Source organism: Electrophorus electricus, chromosome 12, assembly GCF_041902795.1.
Source record: "Electrophorus electricus isolate QZ-2024a chromosome 12, ASM4190279v1, whole genome shotgun sequence".
In the NCBI taxonomy this organism is placed as follows: Eukaryota; Metazoa; Chordata; class Actinopteri; order Gymnotiformes; family Gymnotidae; genus Electrophorus; species Electrophorus electricus.
Genome location: NC_137508.1, coordinates 14197018 through 14213781, shown reverse-complemented (window position 1 = coordinate 14213781; position 16764 = coordinate 14197018). Strand labels below are relative to the sequence as shown.

Here is a 16764-nt window from a genome sequence, read left to right as displayed (position 1 = left end):
CATTTGGCACATAGAGGCAACAGAAAGAATACGAGGGAGGTGAGTCCTCCTCACCTGCTTCTGCAAATCCACAGGCATCAGACAAAAAGTCAAAAGTGAACAGCAGTGGTGTCAAAGACGCCACGTTAAAAACTAATCCAATCCAGCTAGGAACCTCAACCTCATCATGTACAGGACTGCAACCTTACCATGTTTTAAAAGGACATTTTTTACCGGCCACAGTATCTGTGGGCCTGCCAGCTCTCTGGATCTCTCATTACAATAAAACTACTTCAACTGAAAGACATGGAAAATAATATAGGAGACTTGTGCGGATGGGGTGCCACATGGTGCATCTGCTCCATTTTGATTAGAAATCCATTTTTGCCTGTCTAGCTGTTCCACGCACCAGTGATACCCAGTGCAGCTCCATCCCAGAGCCCAGATATGGAAGGCGAATCGGCTCGGAATTCTCTGCCGGCTCCATTGTTCGCTTTGAGTGCAACCCAGGGTACCTCCTCCGGGGATCCAAAGCCATTAAGTGTCACGCTGTTCCCAACGCACTGGCACAATGGAACGACACCATCCCCACCTGCATAGGTAAGCTTTGCCTTGATTTCTCAGAATCAAGTTTTGCTTTGTTTGCACTTGATTCAAAATATGAACAACTAAAGATGCTCATGGAAGGGTGGGAGGGAGGAAAAGGGGTTTGAACTGATAAGATAGTGGGGTGACATTTGTCTTAACACTACCCAGATTTATTGTGCGATTGCCCTTGAACAAAGAACCTAATCTCCATGTGCTCTGAGGGAGTGCAGTATGGCTGACCCTACCCTCTGACCACTTCTGGTGTGTGCAAGAACTCTAATAACTAGGAGGTTTAAGAAATGCTGACTGCTTCTAAAGAAGATGACATTCTTTTTATATTTTTAATGATATTGCCATGATATTACCCCAATTTTCTAACTACCACCTGTCATCTCCTTTATCACACTGCCACCAACACAATGGTTTGAAGGCAAGAAAATGCTTCGTCCATTACCTGTGAAACCAGTCATCATAACTTTCCAGCTGACATTCACTTGGTGTTGCAGGACAGCTAACTAGCTACACAGTTCTGCATACTGCATATATAACCTAACAGACACCCACAAATGTCTTGTATTGCTCTGAACTAACAGAGAGAGGAATTAAGCCATCCTTTCCTTCAAGAGCAATTATACTCTCTTGGACATCTGGTCACAAGACACAAACATCGGTCCCAGCCACAGTAAAAGTTATTGCAGCTTGTGGGAGCACCAAAAGACAAGTTTAGGTCACAAACGTATTAGAATAACTTTTTTTCAGAAACCTTATTTGGCAACATTGGAGGGATTGTTTGAGTTAAGTGTTTGGCTTAAGGACAGACTGGCAGTGTTCACTAGGATCTTGAATGTCACCCTGCTGGACTATATTTCTTGACTTACAGCCTTTCTTATGAGCCAAAGTCCAAAGTCCATAAGACACTTGCCTATAGCCCAGAGCCCTAATCTCTGGACTTTTATTTGGAACCTGCTGCTTCCAGAGTAATGTGATGACTTGATTTTGGGACTCTCTGAACCACTTGATACATTTTTCAGTTACTCTTTCTTTTTAAATATTCTCACCTCTTGAACCCTCCGGGTAAAGATTTGCCCACCGGCATATTCCAGTATCTCATGAAATATGCATCATTCCATATTCGGTTGAATTAATGAACTCAAAAATGCTGCTTCCACGTTCTGCATAGGCTTAAAAACAAAAAGTCAGAGAAAGAGGATTCTTTAAGACTATTTTGCAGTACAACTGCAAAAATGCAAGTGCTTCTAGAAAGACTTGTTTTTTTTTTGTAATTTGTTTTGTTCTTTACTTGGCAAAAATGATGCAAGGTTACAATGTTAGCAGGACATGCAACAGGCATAGTCCACATCATAAGGATACAGTTTTAGTAGGTGATATAGTTTATGCTGCCTCAGGTGTCATACTGAAAATGAGTCTGCATAGTATTGTTCGCTGGGTTGAGACGAGGTGCCCCCACACTGCCTCCAATCGCGTTTCTGCATTTTCCTGCCCCACAGTTCCATGCAGCGGGAACCTGACAGAGAGGCGAGGCACTATCCTCTCTCCCGGCTTCCCCGAGCCCTATGGGAACAGCTTGAACTGCGTGTGGAGAATCACCGTTACCGAAGGAGCTGGGATCCAGGCAAGTGCAAAAAAAAAAAAAAAGAGTCATGGCAGAACTCATTGGAAGCAAAAAGCCACAGCCAACAGCATGGCAAGATGGAGCCCATTTCGTCCAGGAGTCTACCCACCACAAGCAAGCTGAATTACACTAGCTAATTTTAGAGTTGTGAAATAGGCTCGTTGCAGATGGTGGCACAGTAAATAGCATGTGACCATTTTGGGTTCAGTGGCCAAGAATTGAGCTTCAATGGTATCAAATTGATGTGGCAAAAATAAATACGTACAATAGCAATACATAATACCTTATACTGTTGAATATCTAGTATGATCTTAATAAAGAATGTAGACAAATGAAAAATGCTAGCAAAAATCCTTTTGGCTGTAATCCATCATGAGTTTAGATGCCCACATTATGAAATGAGATCAGTAGATTTGATAAATTGCAATAGCTCTCCTTTTGTCTGTCTTCAAAAATAACATGGTTTTCCTGGTTGCCGCACAGATCCAAGTCATGAGCTTTGCCACTGAGCATAACTGGGATTCCTTAGAGATCTACGACGGTGGTGACATGACTGCTCCAAAGCTGGGTAGTTTTTCAGGTGTGTGGATTCTTCATTAAGCCCTTTTTAATGACTTGTTTCAACAGTCCATTAGGCTGACAGGAACGTCACCATTCAAGCACATGGTGGCTCTGCTCCTGTCCACATGGTATCTTCCTTCTGAGCTCATAATTTTTTTTATTTCACAATAAAGCTCATATCCAGTCTCTCCTACCAATTTTAATGCCCTTGATATTGTGGAAGGGCTAGAGTTGGAGTTGGTCCAGGGTCATTTCCGTGCCATCCTTGACACAACAGATGAATATCCTCATTTAAAAGTTGGACAAATAATAGTATCAGTTCTGGAGACCTTTTGGGATCCATTTGGCAGTGAACACTGCTTTGTTTTTGCCCCAGTTAATTACAGCAACAAGATTCCCACAACTAAACAGCTGTGTGCTTTTAATTGAAAGACTGCATGTTGGGGCTGTTGCATACCATGCCATTAGTGTATGTGTCATTGCTTTCATAATACACATGTAGACTTATTTGTGGTAGGTTAGGGAAGTATTTTAATCATTGCATTTCTGCTAAATGAAGTCAGTATAGATGCATCTTATAGCATTTTTTAGGTATTCTGTCATTTCAACCCCTCCACAGGGCAATAATTTAAAAAAGATTAATTTATATAGCACTTTTCATTAATTGTCAAATTAAGAGAAATTAAAAAAAACAAAACATTCAGTGGGTCAAAGGAAGCAAAAGGTGGATAGAAGTTGTCCTAGGAAAAACACATGGATATACTAGTCCTAGAGAAAACACTGAACACTGTGTCTGCAGTACTTTTTCCTGCAGACCATATTTATATAGTAAAGCAACCAAACAAAGCAGCAAGCACAGCAGGAGTGAAAAGACAGACTGAGGTCTACAAGAGGGGGATGCTTAATCTTTCCTCGCTGTTCTCCCAGCGGAGAGATTTGTGACCAGGCCTGCAGCACAACATCCAACATGCCTGTACAAAACTTAGCCCAAGTGCAGCGTTAGGATTGCGTTAAGAGGTCAGAAGTAAAGCACTCTCAGGACTACTCAACCTGGCCCTACCTCACACAGTAGAGCACGCCCAGGCCCATTCAACCTGGCCCTACCTCACACAGTAGAGCATGCCCAGGCCCATTCAACCTGGCCCTACCTTACACAGTAGAGCACTCCCTGGCCCATTCAACCTGGCCCTACCTCACACAGTAGGGCACTCCCAGCCCCACTCTGTGTGGCCCTACCCTGTTCCAGTCCTCATATCAATACCTCATATGGTTCCCCCTTCCTAAGATCTGAGCCTCCCAGCATAGGGTGCTCCCAGCCACCCTGCTTTCCTTATTTAGAATATTCCCCTATAACTCGCCCGAGTTGTCCCCATGATCAAGGTAGCTCATTTGATGATAAAAATGATTTCTCCTATGCAGCCAGAATCATGCAGAACCAGGATCAATTTTATGAGTGTGCCAATGGGGTGGCTAGAAGTCAGGAGTCAGCAGCATTAGACATGTTGTTTGGTGGCCCGTCTGAAACCTAATCTCCCCGTGCCCCATGCATGTACACTCAGCCTTTGTGCCCTCTGTGCACTTTCTCATCACAGTCAGTCGCTTTACTCTTCCACTAGTCACAAACCCATTAGGATAATACCCTTAATTAAACTGTCAGATATGTTTTGTGTTCCTGTCTCCCCTTTCTTTTCATCATACAGGATTAATTGCAGCTCATCACATCTCGATTCAGTTTCAATTGTTCAAGTTTTTTGTTGTTGTTTTAATTTAAATATGTTTCTATAACTGCTCACATATTTTGGATAGCTTGTTATGATACTTTTAGGTGTTGTGACAGATGGTTTTACATAATATATGACCTTTTTTTTAGGTGAATCACAATTTTCATAAATGCTTTTAAAAATACAAGACAAATGAATATATAAATGTTTAAAGTGGAGGTAATTCAAATGTTCCATCTATAATCTATAATATAGTAATGTGAGTCCTCACCATGAGGACAGTTTGGAGGAATTCAGCCAATTTTGCTGTAAAATGAACCAGCGATAAATTACCTTGTTAGGAGAGCTGTTTTCCCAACTACCATATTAGAACTCTCATAGCACTCATTGCATTACTGACATCATATTATTATATTATATGCAGTGTGTTTTGCAACTGGGACTTTTATACATAAATTTGATCTGGCCTTTGGTGACATTCACTCCCCTTAAAACTGCTGCATCACCTGACTGCTAATTCATAGCTGGCCTACTTTCTAGCTTCACTGGATGAGTCACTCTAAACGTCTTGGTGAAGAAGTGCATATTATATTGTGGACCTTGAATGTCTTTTAAAAATAAGAATAATGAATAATATTTAATGCAAATAGGTGCAGAATGTAGAAGGATGACGTGAAAAGCCAAAGTCCCCAGGGCCACATGAGTTGGGAAGATGCTTTTTGTTTCTGCATCAGTGCACTGATCAAGCAAGCTGCTCGCTTGTAGCTCTGCCATCACACCAAGGCATTTGGCCAGGCGTAAGATGAGCGGCACGTCACGCGTGTGATAGACGGGCACCATCTGAAAATGCTACTTATTGCTTATTTGAGAATCTGTACAGTGATACCCTGTCTTCAACAGAACCACCCCTCTACAAATATTGATTAAAACCTCAGAGGAAGAATTCAGTTTTATGTATGTAAGGAGAACATTCCTCAGCCAATGAAGTACCACCTACTCTAATAGAGGTATATTCTTCTAGGTATTTCCTTGTCATAACAATTGCATCTAAAGTTGGCATCTAAAGTAATGCAGTACTCTGAATGTACCATATTCAGTCCTGCAAAATCTATTTAGCCTCATCGCATTTTTATCTGACAGGCTTAAGAAATGCAGCAGACTGCCGTCTCGCTAATGGAGGCGAAGCAGTGCTGAATAGCTGGACAGTGGACGAGCTGTATGGTGCTGTCAGACTTCATCCAGAAATTATTAGTCAAGTCATTCAAGCGCAAGGAGCATTTTTCAGGCTTCAGTCATCAATGTAATGCAATAGGAATAATGTATGCCTACTACTGACTAGAATATGACTCATGCCATCACACACCCTGATTTGGGGGGGGGGGGGGGAGTTGAAACCTTCTTTTTGGCTTTTGCATTAGTATTAGAGGCAGGGGGTATAGATAAATCATTATGGTCCTTCTCCTTCACAGTTCACAGATCATTATGATGTCATTCTGAAGCTAATGGTAATGACGAGGCTAAATGATGTCCATGCCACATGTTAACCTTTATTCACGATTGACAGCATTAGGGTTTTTAGGTAGAACGCAAACAGATGCATGCAGTCTTGGGATGCATGTGGATTTCAGTGGGCCGTGAATTCCACAAGCAGTACAGTACATCAGGTTGTTTGGGTTTTTTTCCCTTTTAAAAGTCAACTTATTTTCAAAATGTATGCAGTGTTTGACCTGCGCCTGCAATCCCAAAAAGCATATCAGTAATGAAAGTGGGAAAAAGCCAATAAAGAAAGGAATGCCTTGGGGAGACTGCTATGTCTGTTTTTGGTGAATACTAATAATTACTAGTTCAAGCTAATACAGGCTTGAAGGAGTCTGAATTCTGTCTTTTTTCTAAAAGGCTGCCCATCAGTTTTATAAATTACAATATATGTAGTGCACATGGGCTTTGTCCTATTATATAATGCGTGCAGGCAGGTTTTATGAGGTTGCAAAGCTTGACACAAACACCATCTCATAAACATGAAGTGGTTAATCGTATCATAAGCACATACACAATGTGTACCGTATTTCTGCACAACTATCAACAGGTTCTTGATGTATGACAAAAATTAATTTTCAGCATTTGCAGAGTTCTCTAATACCATGTGGCTGTCTGTGTCAAGCCAATCAAAGCAGAGACAGCTTTCCTGTTTTCTTTCAGACTAAGATAATGGCTGACTCCCCTAGAGACACAAGATGAAAGTTCTTTCATTTTAGCTTGGGTCTTGTAAGGCCAGTGACAAATTTCAATTTCCAGAGCCTGTCAAAAAAAGAATATATATATATTTTTTTTTCTTGAGTGTGTTTTTCATTTCCTTTAGATGGCCACCAAACAGAGCTCCCCTTTTATGAACTAGAAAGATGATTAACAGCTGCTCATCATCTCTTGCCCTTCCGAGCTGCCGTCCTTCAATAAGAGCTCAGCTAATTTAACTGACCTCAGCCCCAGCTTGAGAGCACTTTCACTTAAAGGTTTTGCCACTTTCTTACTCATGCGCCTTGGTCATGTTGTATTCCAGGTACGACAGCACCAGCATTGCTGAACAGCACATCCAACCAGCTATACCTCCATTTCCACACCGACATCAGTGTGGTCGCCGCTGGATTTCACCTTGAGTACAAAAGTGAGTACAGAGGCCATCATTCCAGGGTATCTCCCCCCTGTGCCCTTAGGAAGAGATCAGCTCAGGATTCTTCTATGTATTAGCGCACGCATGCACGTGCACACACACTTTCAATCACATCTTGACACATCTAAAGACACCAATATACACAAAGATGCCTCTCCCTTTCCTCATAAACTGAAAAAATGACAATCCAGGACTAATCTGAGAAGAAGAATGTATACAATGTACAACATACATGTGTACAAGGTACAATGTATATTGTGTACAATGTACATGTACAATACAATACTAACCCAGCTAAACTATTTTAACTGTAATGTTACTAAACAGTAAGCAAAAGCCATTTGTTTACTTTGCTTGCTTAACTTTAATTTACAAGTTAATTAAATAATTCATTTTACATTGTAATTGCATAAAATATACATTTGTCAGCTAGTTTATTAGAAACAACTGTTTTGTGTGTCTACTCCCTGACCACTTTATTCAATATACCTACAGTATGTTATTGGTGCTTTTTATTTAAGTATACAATTACAGATCATAGCCCATCTGATGACATGCACAATTTCTCAGCCACCCTCTAGCTGATCACTCATCAGTTTCCGCCAACAAGACAACTGCTGACTTGTTATTATTATCTGGCAGGCCTTTCTTAATGCAGCATTAACATTGACATAGCAGTGTCATAGTTGTGGGTGTTGAGCTGGTACAAATTTATCAAGCACAGCACTGCTGCAGAGGTATTCACACATTAATGTCACTGCAGGGTTGAGAGTGGTCTGCCCCTCAAAAATATCCATCTAGCAGCACCCCTGTGGTCACCTGCTGACCACTAATAAAAAGTTTGAGGATGTGCACCAGATGGTGTATGGACTCTAACTGTACACCTACAAGATTTTTCTAATAAAGTGGTATTTCTGATAAGGTGGCTGGCACGTATATTTTTAGATAAGTGACAGTTATGTAGGCCGCAGCATTTTCACTGGAATATTGGGACCTAAAGGTTTCTTGAATGTTTGTGACATTTTTTGAGACCGCAGTGCAGTGGAAGTCATTTTCTTTCCTCTGCTCTTGGGAAGAAGGACAGGGACCACTTAAGTCTCTAATGCAGCATGTCGGAGGTTGTGGATGTACCAGTGTGGATATCTCCTTTGTATGCTGAGATGGGTTCCTAGCCTATAGCCTGGAACTGTGATAGCATCTAGCTCAGATGGTATCAGTTCTCCTCTGTCTCTGTGAGCATTTAGAGGTTGTGTGGGTGTATTTGTGTGTGTGTGTGGGAGTGTGTATATGAAGGGTGTTGGGGTATCTGTGGTGTGTGGCTTTTTGTACACCTGGTCCTAATGCACATCACCTCACCTATTCCTCCTCTAAGATCTCCCCATTTGTCTATTTCTGTCCTTAGTCTGCACACTGGGACAGCCCAATTTGTCTGCTTCTGTGCCTGCATCCATTTAGAGAGCTGGTCAGTGGCTAGTGACTAAAGTAACAGGGAATGATGCCCCATCCAAAAAACCATTAACCACTTCTCTTATCTCAATGTCTGCCATTGTGCCTATCAGGTAGCTCCTGAAATACCACAGAGATCTTTTGCTGCTCTGCGTCTCTCTACTAAATCACCATAAATAAGTGAACTCTAAAGGCATAAGCGAGTTATGGCACACTCTGTCAAGGGAGGGTCCAGTTAGGCTCTCTGTAGTGCCAGTGTAATGGCCTATGGTGGTACAATAACAACAATCAGCTCAAGTTTGATAGCTGCTTGGCTGTGAGTATGAATACAGGCTAAAATGTCAAGTCTTGAGTTACTGGCCATAGCGTGCATAATGATTTTCAGCTATAGAAATGGTTGTCTTTTCTTTTTCATGCAAGGCTACACTGGAGATCCAAGAGAGTGATGCACATTTGTGATGGACTAATCCTTTGTCTGTCTTACAAGAATAGTCAGCCCAGTGCAAACACAAAATTGTCAGCTTTGAACTTTCAGACAACCCACTTTTAGGTTTACTCATACCTAAACCCCTTAAATGCTGTCACCCTATTTCATTGTCAGTCATTTTACTTTTTGGTCCTAACTCACACGGGTAATTATAGTGTTCATTTAACAAGATCAATTAATCTCATATTGTGTTCATGGGAACATGATCCTCATTTTCCATCATGCCAATACTGGGAGAAATGACATAGCAGCATGCTCTAAAACTACTATCACAGTGCCACGGAGCCTCCTGCATCCTCTCCTATTCCACTCACTAAAGCCGTCTCCATAGCAACATCAGCATTTGTTGCCATGCCAAACTCCCTCTCTCACATCTGGCTGTGAAATGGAGATAGTTGAAAGATGAGAATCTGGGTGGCATAAGCCATCCCACACCTCGATGCTGTCCTGCTTACAAGCATCCTCCCTGTTTCTACAGCTGTGCCTTCAGACACACCTGGAAAACCATGGGAGGTTGTTTTCTTTTTTGCACAGTGGAATGGGCTTGGTAAAAGCCACACAGTCATGCATCTCTTTTCCCATTTCTTCCCCTTTTCCTCCCCCTTTGTATGCGTTCAGCTGTGGGTCTGACCACCTGCCCTGAGCCAGTAGTGCCAGCCAATGGAATCAAGAGCGGCGACCGCTACATGGTGAACGAGGTGGTCTCGTTCAGCTGCGAACCAGGCTACGTGCTGCAGGTGAGTCCTGAAAGCCCTGCAAACACCCCTGCAAGCCCCAGGCTGCTGCACCACAATGCACTCTTAGGCAATGTGCCGGAAAAAAAATCTGTGGCACAGTATACAAACAACAATGTCTGGCATAGTGACTTTCCCAATAGCCTTTAGTCTATATGTTTTGCAAGTCTTCATTTCTTTCAGGGTCATTCTCACATAACATGTATGCCAGGGACTGTACGGCGCTGGAACTACCCCCCTCCACTGTGTATTGGTACGCTCTGAGTAAATGCACATATGGTGACACCATAAGTCGGCAATGTTTTATCGTACCTCATGCATAATGTCTTTTCATAGATAAAAATAAATAAGTAATTGTCACTGGAAACCGATAATGGTCTTTTGATGTGTTTATACCGGTCAGCCAAGTGTGGGGGCACCCTCCGCAAGATAAGTGATGTGATTCTGAGCCCAGGCTTCCCTGGCAACTACCCTGGCAATCTGGACTGCACCTGGAGGATCCTCCTGCCTGTCGGATACGGTGAGCCTGCTGAGACCAAACTAGCCATTGCTGAAAGCCAACTGGCCTGGGCCAAAGGGCCACAGCCCCCCTCCCTATGGGGACACTGAAACTTACCTCTCACATATCGCTTCAGTAGGATTAATACCTGCCGAGGTTAAGGTTGAGTACATTTCAGCTCTCTCAGTTCAGTTTGGCCAGTTCAGCTGATGAGGTGGAAATAAGTTCAGCCAGACCTTAAGTGATACTTTCTGATCAGATTTCTCAATTAATTAATGTACTCCATGACTTTATCACCGAGACTGAATCAATGCAGTTGGCCATTCTTGGTATCAGGTTTTGGTCCTTTATTGATTAATATTGAACTTGTTAAAAAAACAAATACTATAGTAATTTCTGATATTATAAATTGTTGTCTGTTCATTGATGCTTGTACTATTTGCTGTGTGACATTAAGCAGTAGCAACATTAATTAAAGGAAAGGTTAGGTATTTACATCGCCATCTATGGAGTAACCTTTTGTGTATTGAAATTCTTTGCAGCGCCAAGAAAAGCAGGAAGAAATTGTTTGTGAGACTGATCACTGCAGCGCAGAATTGCCATTTTAATAGTAGTAGAGTGGGGACAAGATGTGAGACGAATGGCCATAGCATCAGACACAGCTGCACCATCAAAGTAAAAACTGATGATGATTCAGTGGGCTTTGGAGTTTTTTAAACTTTTTGCATTGTGGTAGTTCACTGACTGGCCTTCACCATTAGCCTTATCGAGTTTACAGAACTAAATCATCCAGCTGCTGTTTACCAAGACAAATCTGTTTAGAGAACTGAAAATATCAGTTTTTAACCTGTTTGTTTGTGTAGGCTGCCCAGACTGCTCTTGTCTACATCTTGGCAGCAGCTTGAGAAAGATACTGACTAGACCAGTGCTCTGTTTCTGCCAGAGTTGATGGCTCATGCTGTGTGCACTGGCCTGTTGTGCTGTTTTATTTATCTCAACTTTCTAGACCATGTGCAATCGATTCAACTCTCTGACCTCATTTAGCGGCACCATCTCGCCTTGCCACGTTTTCTTTCCGCTATCCTGATGTTCAAATGAGGAGGGCAGAAAAGAAGCATTCCAGATGTTAACAGGATAATTGTGTGTGATTAAAAAAGGGGCTGTTCACACTTGTCGTCAGGTGCAATCACTTCCTCCACCTCTCTCATGTACCTTTAAAGAAATTGTCACATAGCACTCAACCAAAGCAGTTCTCTCTCGTATCACACATCAGAAAATAAATTCAGCATTAAGAGGAACAATGTCTTTAAAAATGTATTTTATGTCTTTTACAAGCAATGTCTTTTACAAGCACCAAAGATTCTAGCTTTCAGGCAAAAGTATTGTCAGGGGGAGCAACCCAACTCTGCACGACAATAAAGACGTAAACTGTCCAAGACATTACTGAGGTTAGCATGGATTTAGTAAGACAAGTGAGGTGTTAGTGAGCAAACAAGGCCTTTGTGGTACTGTTATTGGACTGCCTGGGGCACTGCTTTTTTCTCATTTAATAAATGTTGAATGAATTGTTGAATTGTTGTTCCATCAACGGCAACAAGAGCAGTGAACAAAATGGAGAAAGAAAGAAGAACTAAAAATGTATATTTTATTGTGCAATTCCTGAATTAGAAATTAACATTTTAAAAATGGCTTTGCCCAAGATAATGTTATATCTGTTATGAGAAAAAATCTATGGTGGCCTGAATGGTCCTGTTTGAAATGGTTCTGTTTGAAGTTATGCCAACTTTTAATGATGAATACTCGGTGACATTATGGGTAGCTGTCTTAGATTATTGTCATTTACTGACACACTCTGTTCAACTGTTGTGGTATTTTATTTTGGTGCACAGGCTCAGAAACAGAATCAGAAATTATCCTTGGAATAGTTACTAAGAAACAAGATCTTGTTACTATAGTAATTATATCTCTTCTGTGCTGCTATTTGTTGTGTGGGTAGGTTTGGATGGTAAACATTTACTATCTATTGAAAGAAAGGAAAAAGCTCAAAATAGATCTGATGCCTTTAAAAACTGTAATTTGTGTAACAAGGTGTCTAATAGTTTCTTTAGCTAAAGGAGATTTTTTAAATGGACCTCTAATAACACCTAAGGAGGACATTCTTTTTTAAAACATTTCCGGTCCTCCCATTCTTGCAGCGCTTCACAGTTCATGAGGAGGCAATTAATGAGTAAAGGAGCGTGTGTGAATTTTCCCACAGGTGGTAATGTGAGTGAGAAGTCGTTGGCACTTTGCCCATTATAAGCAGTTCAGGCACCCCAACTGCCTTCGCTGTATCAGCCATGTCATGCATTCCTGACCAGGCCCAGCTCCAGTAGCTTCAAAAACGCTTAGGCATTTGAAGTACCTCTACCATACTGCGTTCTAACATGCTCTTCTCCACATCCTGCAGGCGCACACATCCAGTTCCTCAACTTCACCACAGAAGACAACCATGACTTCCTGGAGTTCCGCAATGGGCCAGGGCACAGCAGCTCCATGATTGGCCAGTACAGTGGCAGCCAGCTGCCCCCATCCCTCCTGAGTTCAACACATGAGACTGTGGTCCACTTCTACAGTGACCACTCCCAGAACCGCCAAGGCTTCCGGCTCACTTATCAAGGTGAGCGTGACTCAGGTCCAGAGGTGGTCTCTCCTGCCTGGACACAACCCTTCCCATGACTGGTCACAAACAGCTCATGTGCACTGTAGGGATTCACGTCAAACGGTAGTGACAGGCTCTTATCCAGAGCATCTGGGCTCCTCTGATCACAGGAAGTGTCTCTCTGAATAACATCACTGGTGAGGGTGAGGGACTCCTTTTATGACAGCTTGTGTCTGAAAGCCATTTGAAATCAATAGGACAGTACGTATGGATGTTGTCCTCCTGGTTCTCACTTGATAAAAAATAACCTGCTATTGTCCACGCCACGCGCTGGCAGGTCAGACAGTGCAGACATCGTTTCTTGTATTCCTTGTTTTTTGTTTGTTTGTTTTTTTGGTTGAGGTTAAGGAGTTAAAGAACATCTCGGTCCGTCCTCCACCTTCAGGCTGTCTGCCCTTGCAAAGAAATCAATGCTGTGTTTACATATTTTAGAAACAAACTGAAGATAGATGGATGGATTCGTAATGGATGATAATGAATGTATAACATCTGAAATGCTTTACAAGGAATTTGTATGCACGGTTGCAACAGATCTTGCTGAATTTAAGTAATCACATTTTTAATGCCTTTGAAATTGCACAGTAATTACGTGACCATTATACTTAACTTCCTGTGTTGCTGTGCTTTGCAGTTTTTTCTTAGTTTTTTTTTTTTGTTGCTGTTGTTTTTCCAGCATACCAACTGCAGAACTGTCAAGACCCTTATCCTTTCCACAATGGATATATCATCAATAATGACTTCAATGCAGGCCAGTCCATAACATTTGAGTGCTTCCATGGATATGTTTTGGTTGGTCATTCTGTGTTAACATGCCAACATGGAACCAACAGAAAATGGAACCATCCATTTCCTCGTTGTGAAGGTAAGTGGAGGGGCAGTATTGATCAGATTTTTAAACAACCCCGATTTCTGTTTCCCTTGCGTGATGTGCATTCATAAGTATAAAAGTACGTTCTCTAAATGGAGGTTTGCATTTGCTCATGTTTTCTGAACAAAGCTTTTGGGCTTTTGCACACTTTAAAAAGTAGTATGCAGCCACTCCCCTTTCCCAAAGGCCTTTTTAACAATGCTCTTTAACAGAAGTGTTGCTACTTTCTGTTACTGGCACAGTACAACAAGGACTGAAGCTGTTTCTTTTTTCAACGCTGTCTTTCAAATTAAGCATCTTGAAGACTGATGCAGTCGAGTTCCAGGCTGTGGGGACCTGGTCTAAATTGCATCCTTGATGATCAGTGAGAGCAGTGTACTGTGAAAGCCGTCTGGCCCTTACCAATCAATAACACTGTACATTTCCCTGTTCTTTCCTCGGTCTCCAAACACCAGAGACTGCTACACTCCCATCTCTTTGGTACTCTGTGCCAGCCATCCATTCCCTTCTTATCTCTTGAAACCAAGGAAGCCCCTCATTTCCCAGTCCTCCGATAATCCGCCATGTTCTAGCACGCACCACCAAACAGACGGCTGAGGACACACACACACCCCCCCTTATAAATCCCCCCCGACCCCCTTCCAAATCCCCCCAACCCCCCATTGCAATGACTGGCATCATGATTCTGCATTTCTTGCTGTTGATCATCTTGGTGCAAGCGTCATCCATAGGAAGATGCATGAATGCTGACTGATGCTGCTTGAGTTACCCTTGTCTTTATCGCTCAGCTCCCTGTGGCTACAACGTGACTGCTCCAAATGGCACCATTTTCTCGCCTGGCTACCCCAACGAGTATCCGGACTCACAGGACTGCATCTGGCTCATCACTGTGCCACATGGGCATGGCGTGTACATCAACTTCACACTGCTGCAGACCGAGCCTGTCACCGACTACATCACTGTGTGGTGAGCTCACCCCACCGACTGGCAACTAGAAAGACAAGAATGTACATTATGCAAAAGAAAGCTGAATTGCTGTGCTGCAGATATAACTGACATGTCAAAATCATGAATCACGAGATTCAAAATTATTATCATAAAAAAATATACATTTTTTAAAATAAATACACATTTTTAGGACTTTTTTTAGACTTATTATAAGAAATGGGTAGCTACAGCAGTCAAACTTCATGTCAAATAAATATATGTGAGTAACACAAGTTAATTTTTCATGACATTACAGTTTCCCTCTGAAAACTGCTCAGTGCATAGCTGATACATCTACTAGTCATTTCTGTTGCATAATTCTGAGACCCTCCTATGTTGCTCAAAAAGATAGCAATGTAGAAAATGCACCATATCTAAGCCTTTTTTGTACTTTTGTAAGCCATTAATCTTCAAAAGCTATTAAAAGAGTGGAATAAGATGTTAAGTCACCATTTTTTTTCTGTTTTCATTCACTGTGGCCCGTAATGTAATGGCTTTACATGAAAGTCAGCACAAATCTGTGCCATAGATTTGAAAGTAAATCAATTTCCTCCAACTGCTCTGAAATGGCAAGGCATTGTTAAAGTGTTTAATGCAAGGATTGAGAGTAATGTATTTCCATATGGTGCCTGTTCTCTTCCAGGGACGGGCCGGAGCAAAGCTACCCGCAGCTCGGAATCTTCAGTGGCAATACAGCCCTGGAGTCGGCCTACAGTTCTTTCAATCAAGTTCTTATCAAGTTTCACAGTGACTTCTCCACAAATGGATTCTTTGTCCTCAATTTCCATGGTTAGTTTCTTCTATAAATGGAAAAAAAAATTGCCACTGAAGTGTAATACATGCCATGCAAGGGCTGCAGGGGAAAAGGGGGGTTGAAACATGGGTTTAATCTTGTTTTTATTACAATAAAGCACCATGATGATACTTGGCTCTGATGACCTCAGCATTATTTTAACAAATTAGTCCCAAGTAGCAGCCTCTTTTGCTCTCATTTGATATCAGTGTCAGTGTGCAAGGGTGTGGTAAAGAGAATGTGCTGTGCTGAATGTGAAAAAGCACATATAAAATGTGATAAAACTCATATATATTTGTAAGTTATGGTGTGACCTAGAACCCTGCCTTAGTGTATGAGAACGCTTTGATGCGCATTTAGTATTGCATGTGTTCATGCTGCTTTCATGTCACATGAATATGTAATTTGTACTCAAGTTACAGCATGTCATGAAGCAGAGCTCTTCAAAACATTTTCTGCTTTCACAGCTTATCGTCTGAAGAAATGTCCCCCTCCCCCTATAGTGGAGGAAGCAGAAATATTATATGAAGATGAAGACTATGAAATAGGTATGTAACACAAGGCACACAAGTTTGTATGTGCATTTAGATGAGTCACTCTACGTAGTGTTTTTAAAAAAGAAATGCAAGACACCAAAAGCCCAGCTGGGTTCTTCCTCTTGGGTAGATAGTGTATATATTCACTGAGTGACAGTATTCAACACAGCTTATTTTTAGTTATCAAGGTCTGCATTGGCTATTTTTGCATCACCCTCATTTTTCAGCAAAAAAATGGTTTAGCAAGTATTTGCAGATTTTTTTAATCATCATAGGAATGTTTAAGTATGATATAGCAGAAGAATTCATGTGTTAAACTGTATTCCCCCGCTCCCCACACTGCAGGTGACACTGTGAGATATCAGTGTTTGCCTGGGTTCACCTTGGTTGGCAACGATGAGCTCACCTGCAAGCTTAACTCCCACCTGCAGTTTGAGGGGCCACCCCCGGTGTGTGAAGGTAAACGAAAAACACGAGACTCAAAGCCAGGTTTAAACACAGCCAGCAGACAAACTTACCAAGGTCATTCCCCTATGACCCACACTAGTAACAAAAAGAAGAAA

General features: G+C 41.8%; 1 protein-coding gene across 2 annotated transcripts in view; it reads left to right on the top strand.

Moving 5' to 3' along the window:
• Positions 1–16764, top strand: part of csmd1b (CUB and Sushi multiple domains 1b) — a 265284-nt gene that overhangs the window by 222369 nt on the left and 26151 nt on the right. For both annotated transcript variants that reach the window (XM_027023454.3, XM_081724720.1), the window contains exons 34-46: positions 376–579; positions 2076–2200; positions 2684–2780; positions 7040–7144; positions 9702–9820; positions 10001–10070; positions 10221–10337; positions 12766–12975; positions 13691–13879; positions 14674–14851; positions 15516–15661; positions 16133–16213; positions 16547–16660. In XM_027023454.3, coding sequence (XP_026879255.2) covers positions 376–579; positions 2076–2200; positions 2684–2780; positions 7040–7144; positions 9702–9820; positions 10001–10070; positions 10221–10337; positions 12766–12975; positions 13691–13879; positions 14674–14851; positions 15516–15661; positions 16133–16213; positions 16547–16660 — 1755 coding nt within the window. The remainder of the gene's footprint in view (positions 1–375; positions 580–2075; positions 2201–2683; positions 2781–7039; positions 7145–9701; positions 9821–10000; positions 10071–10220; positions 10338–12765; positions 12976–13690; positions 13880–14673; positions 14852–15515; positions 15662–16132; positions 16214–16546; positions 16661–16764) is intronic.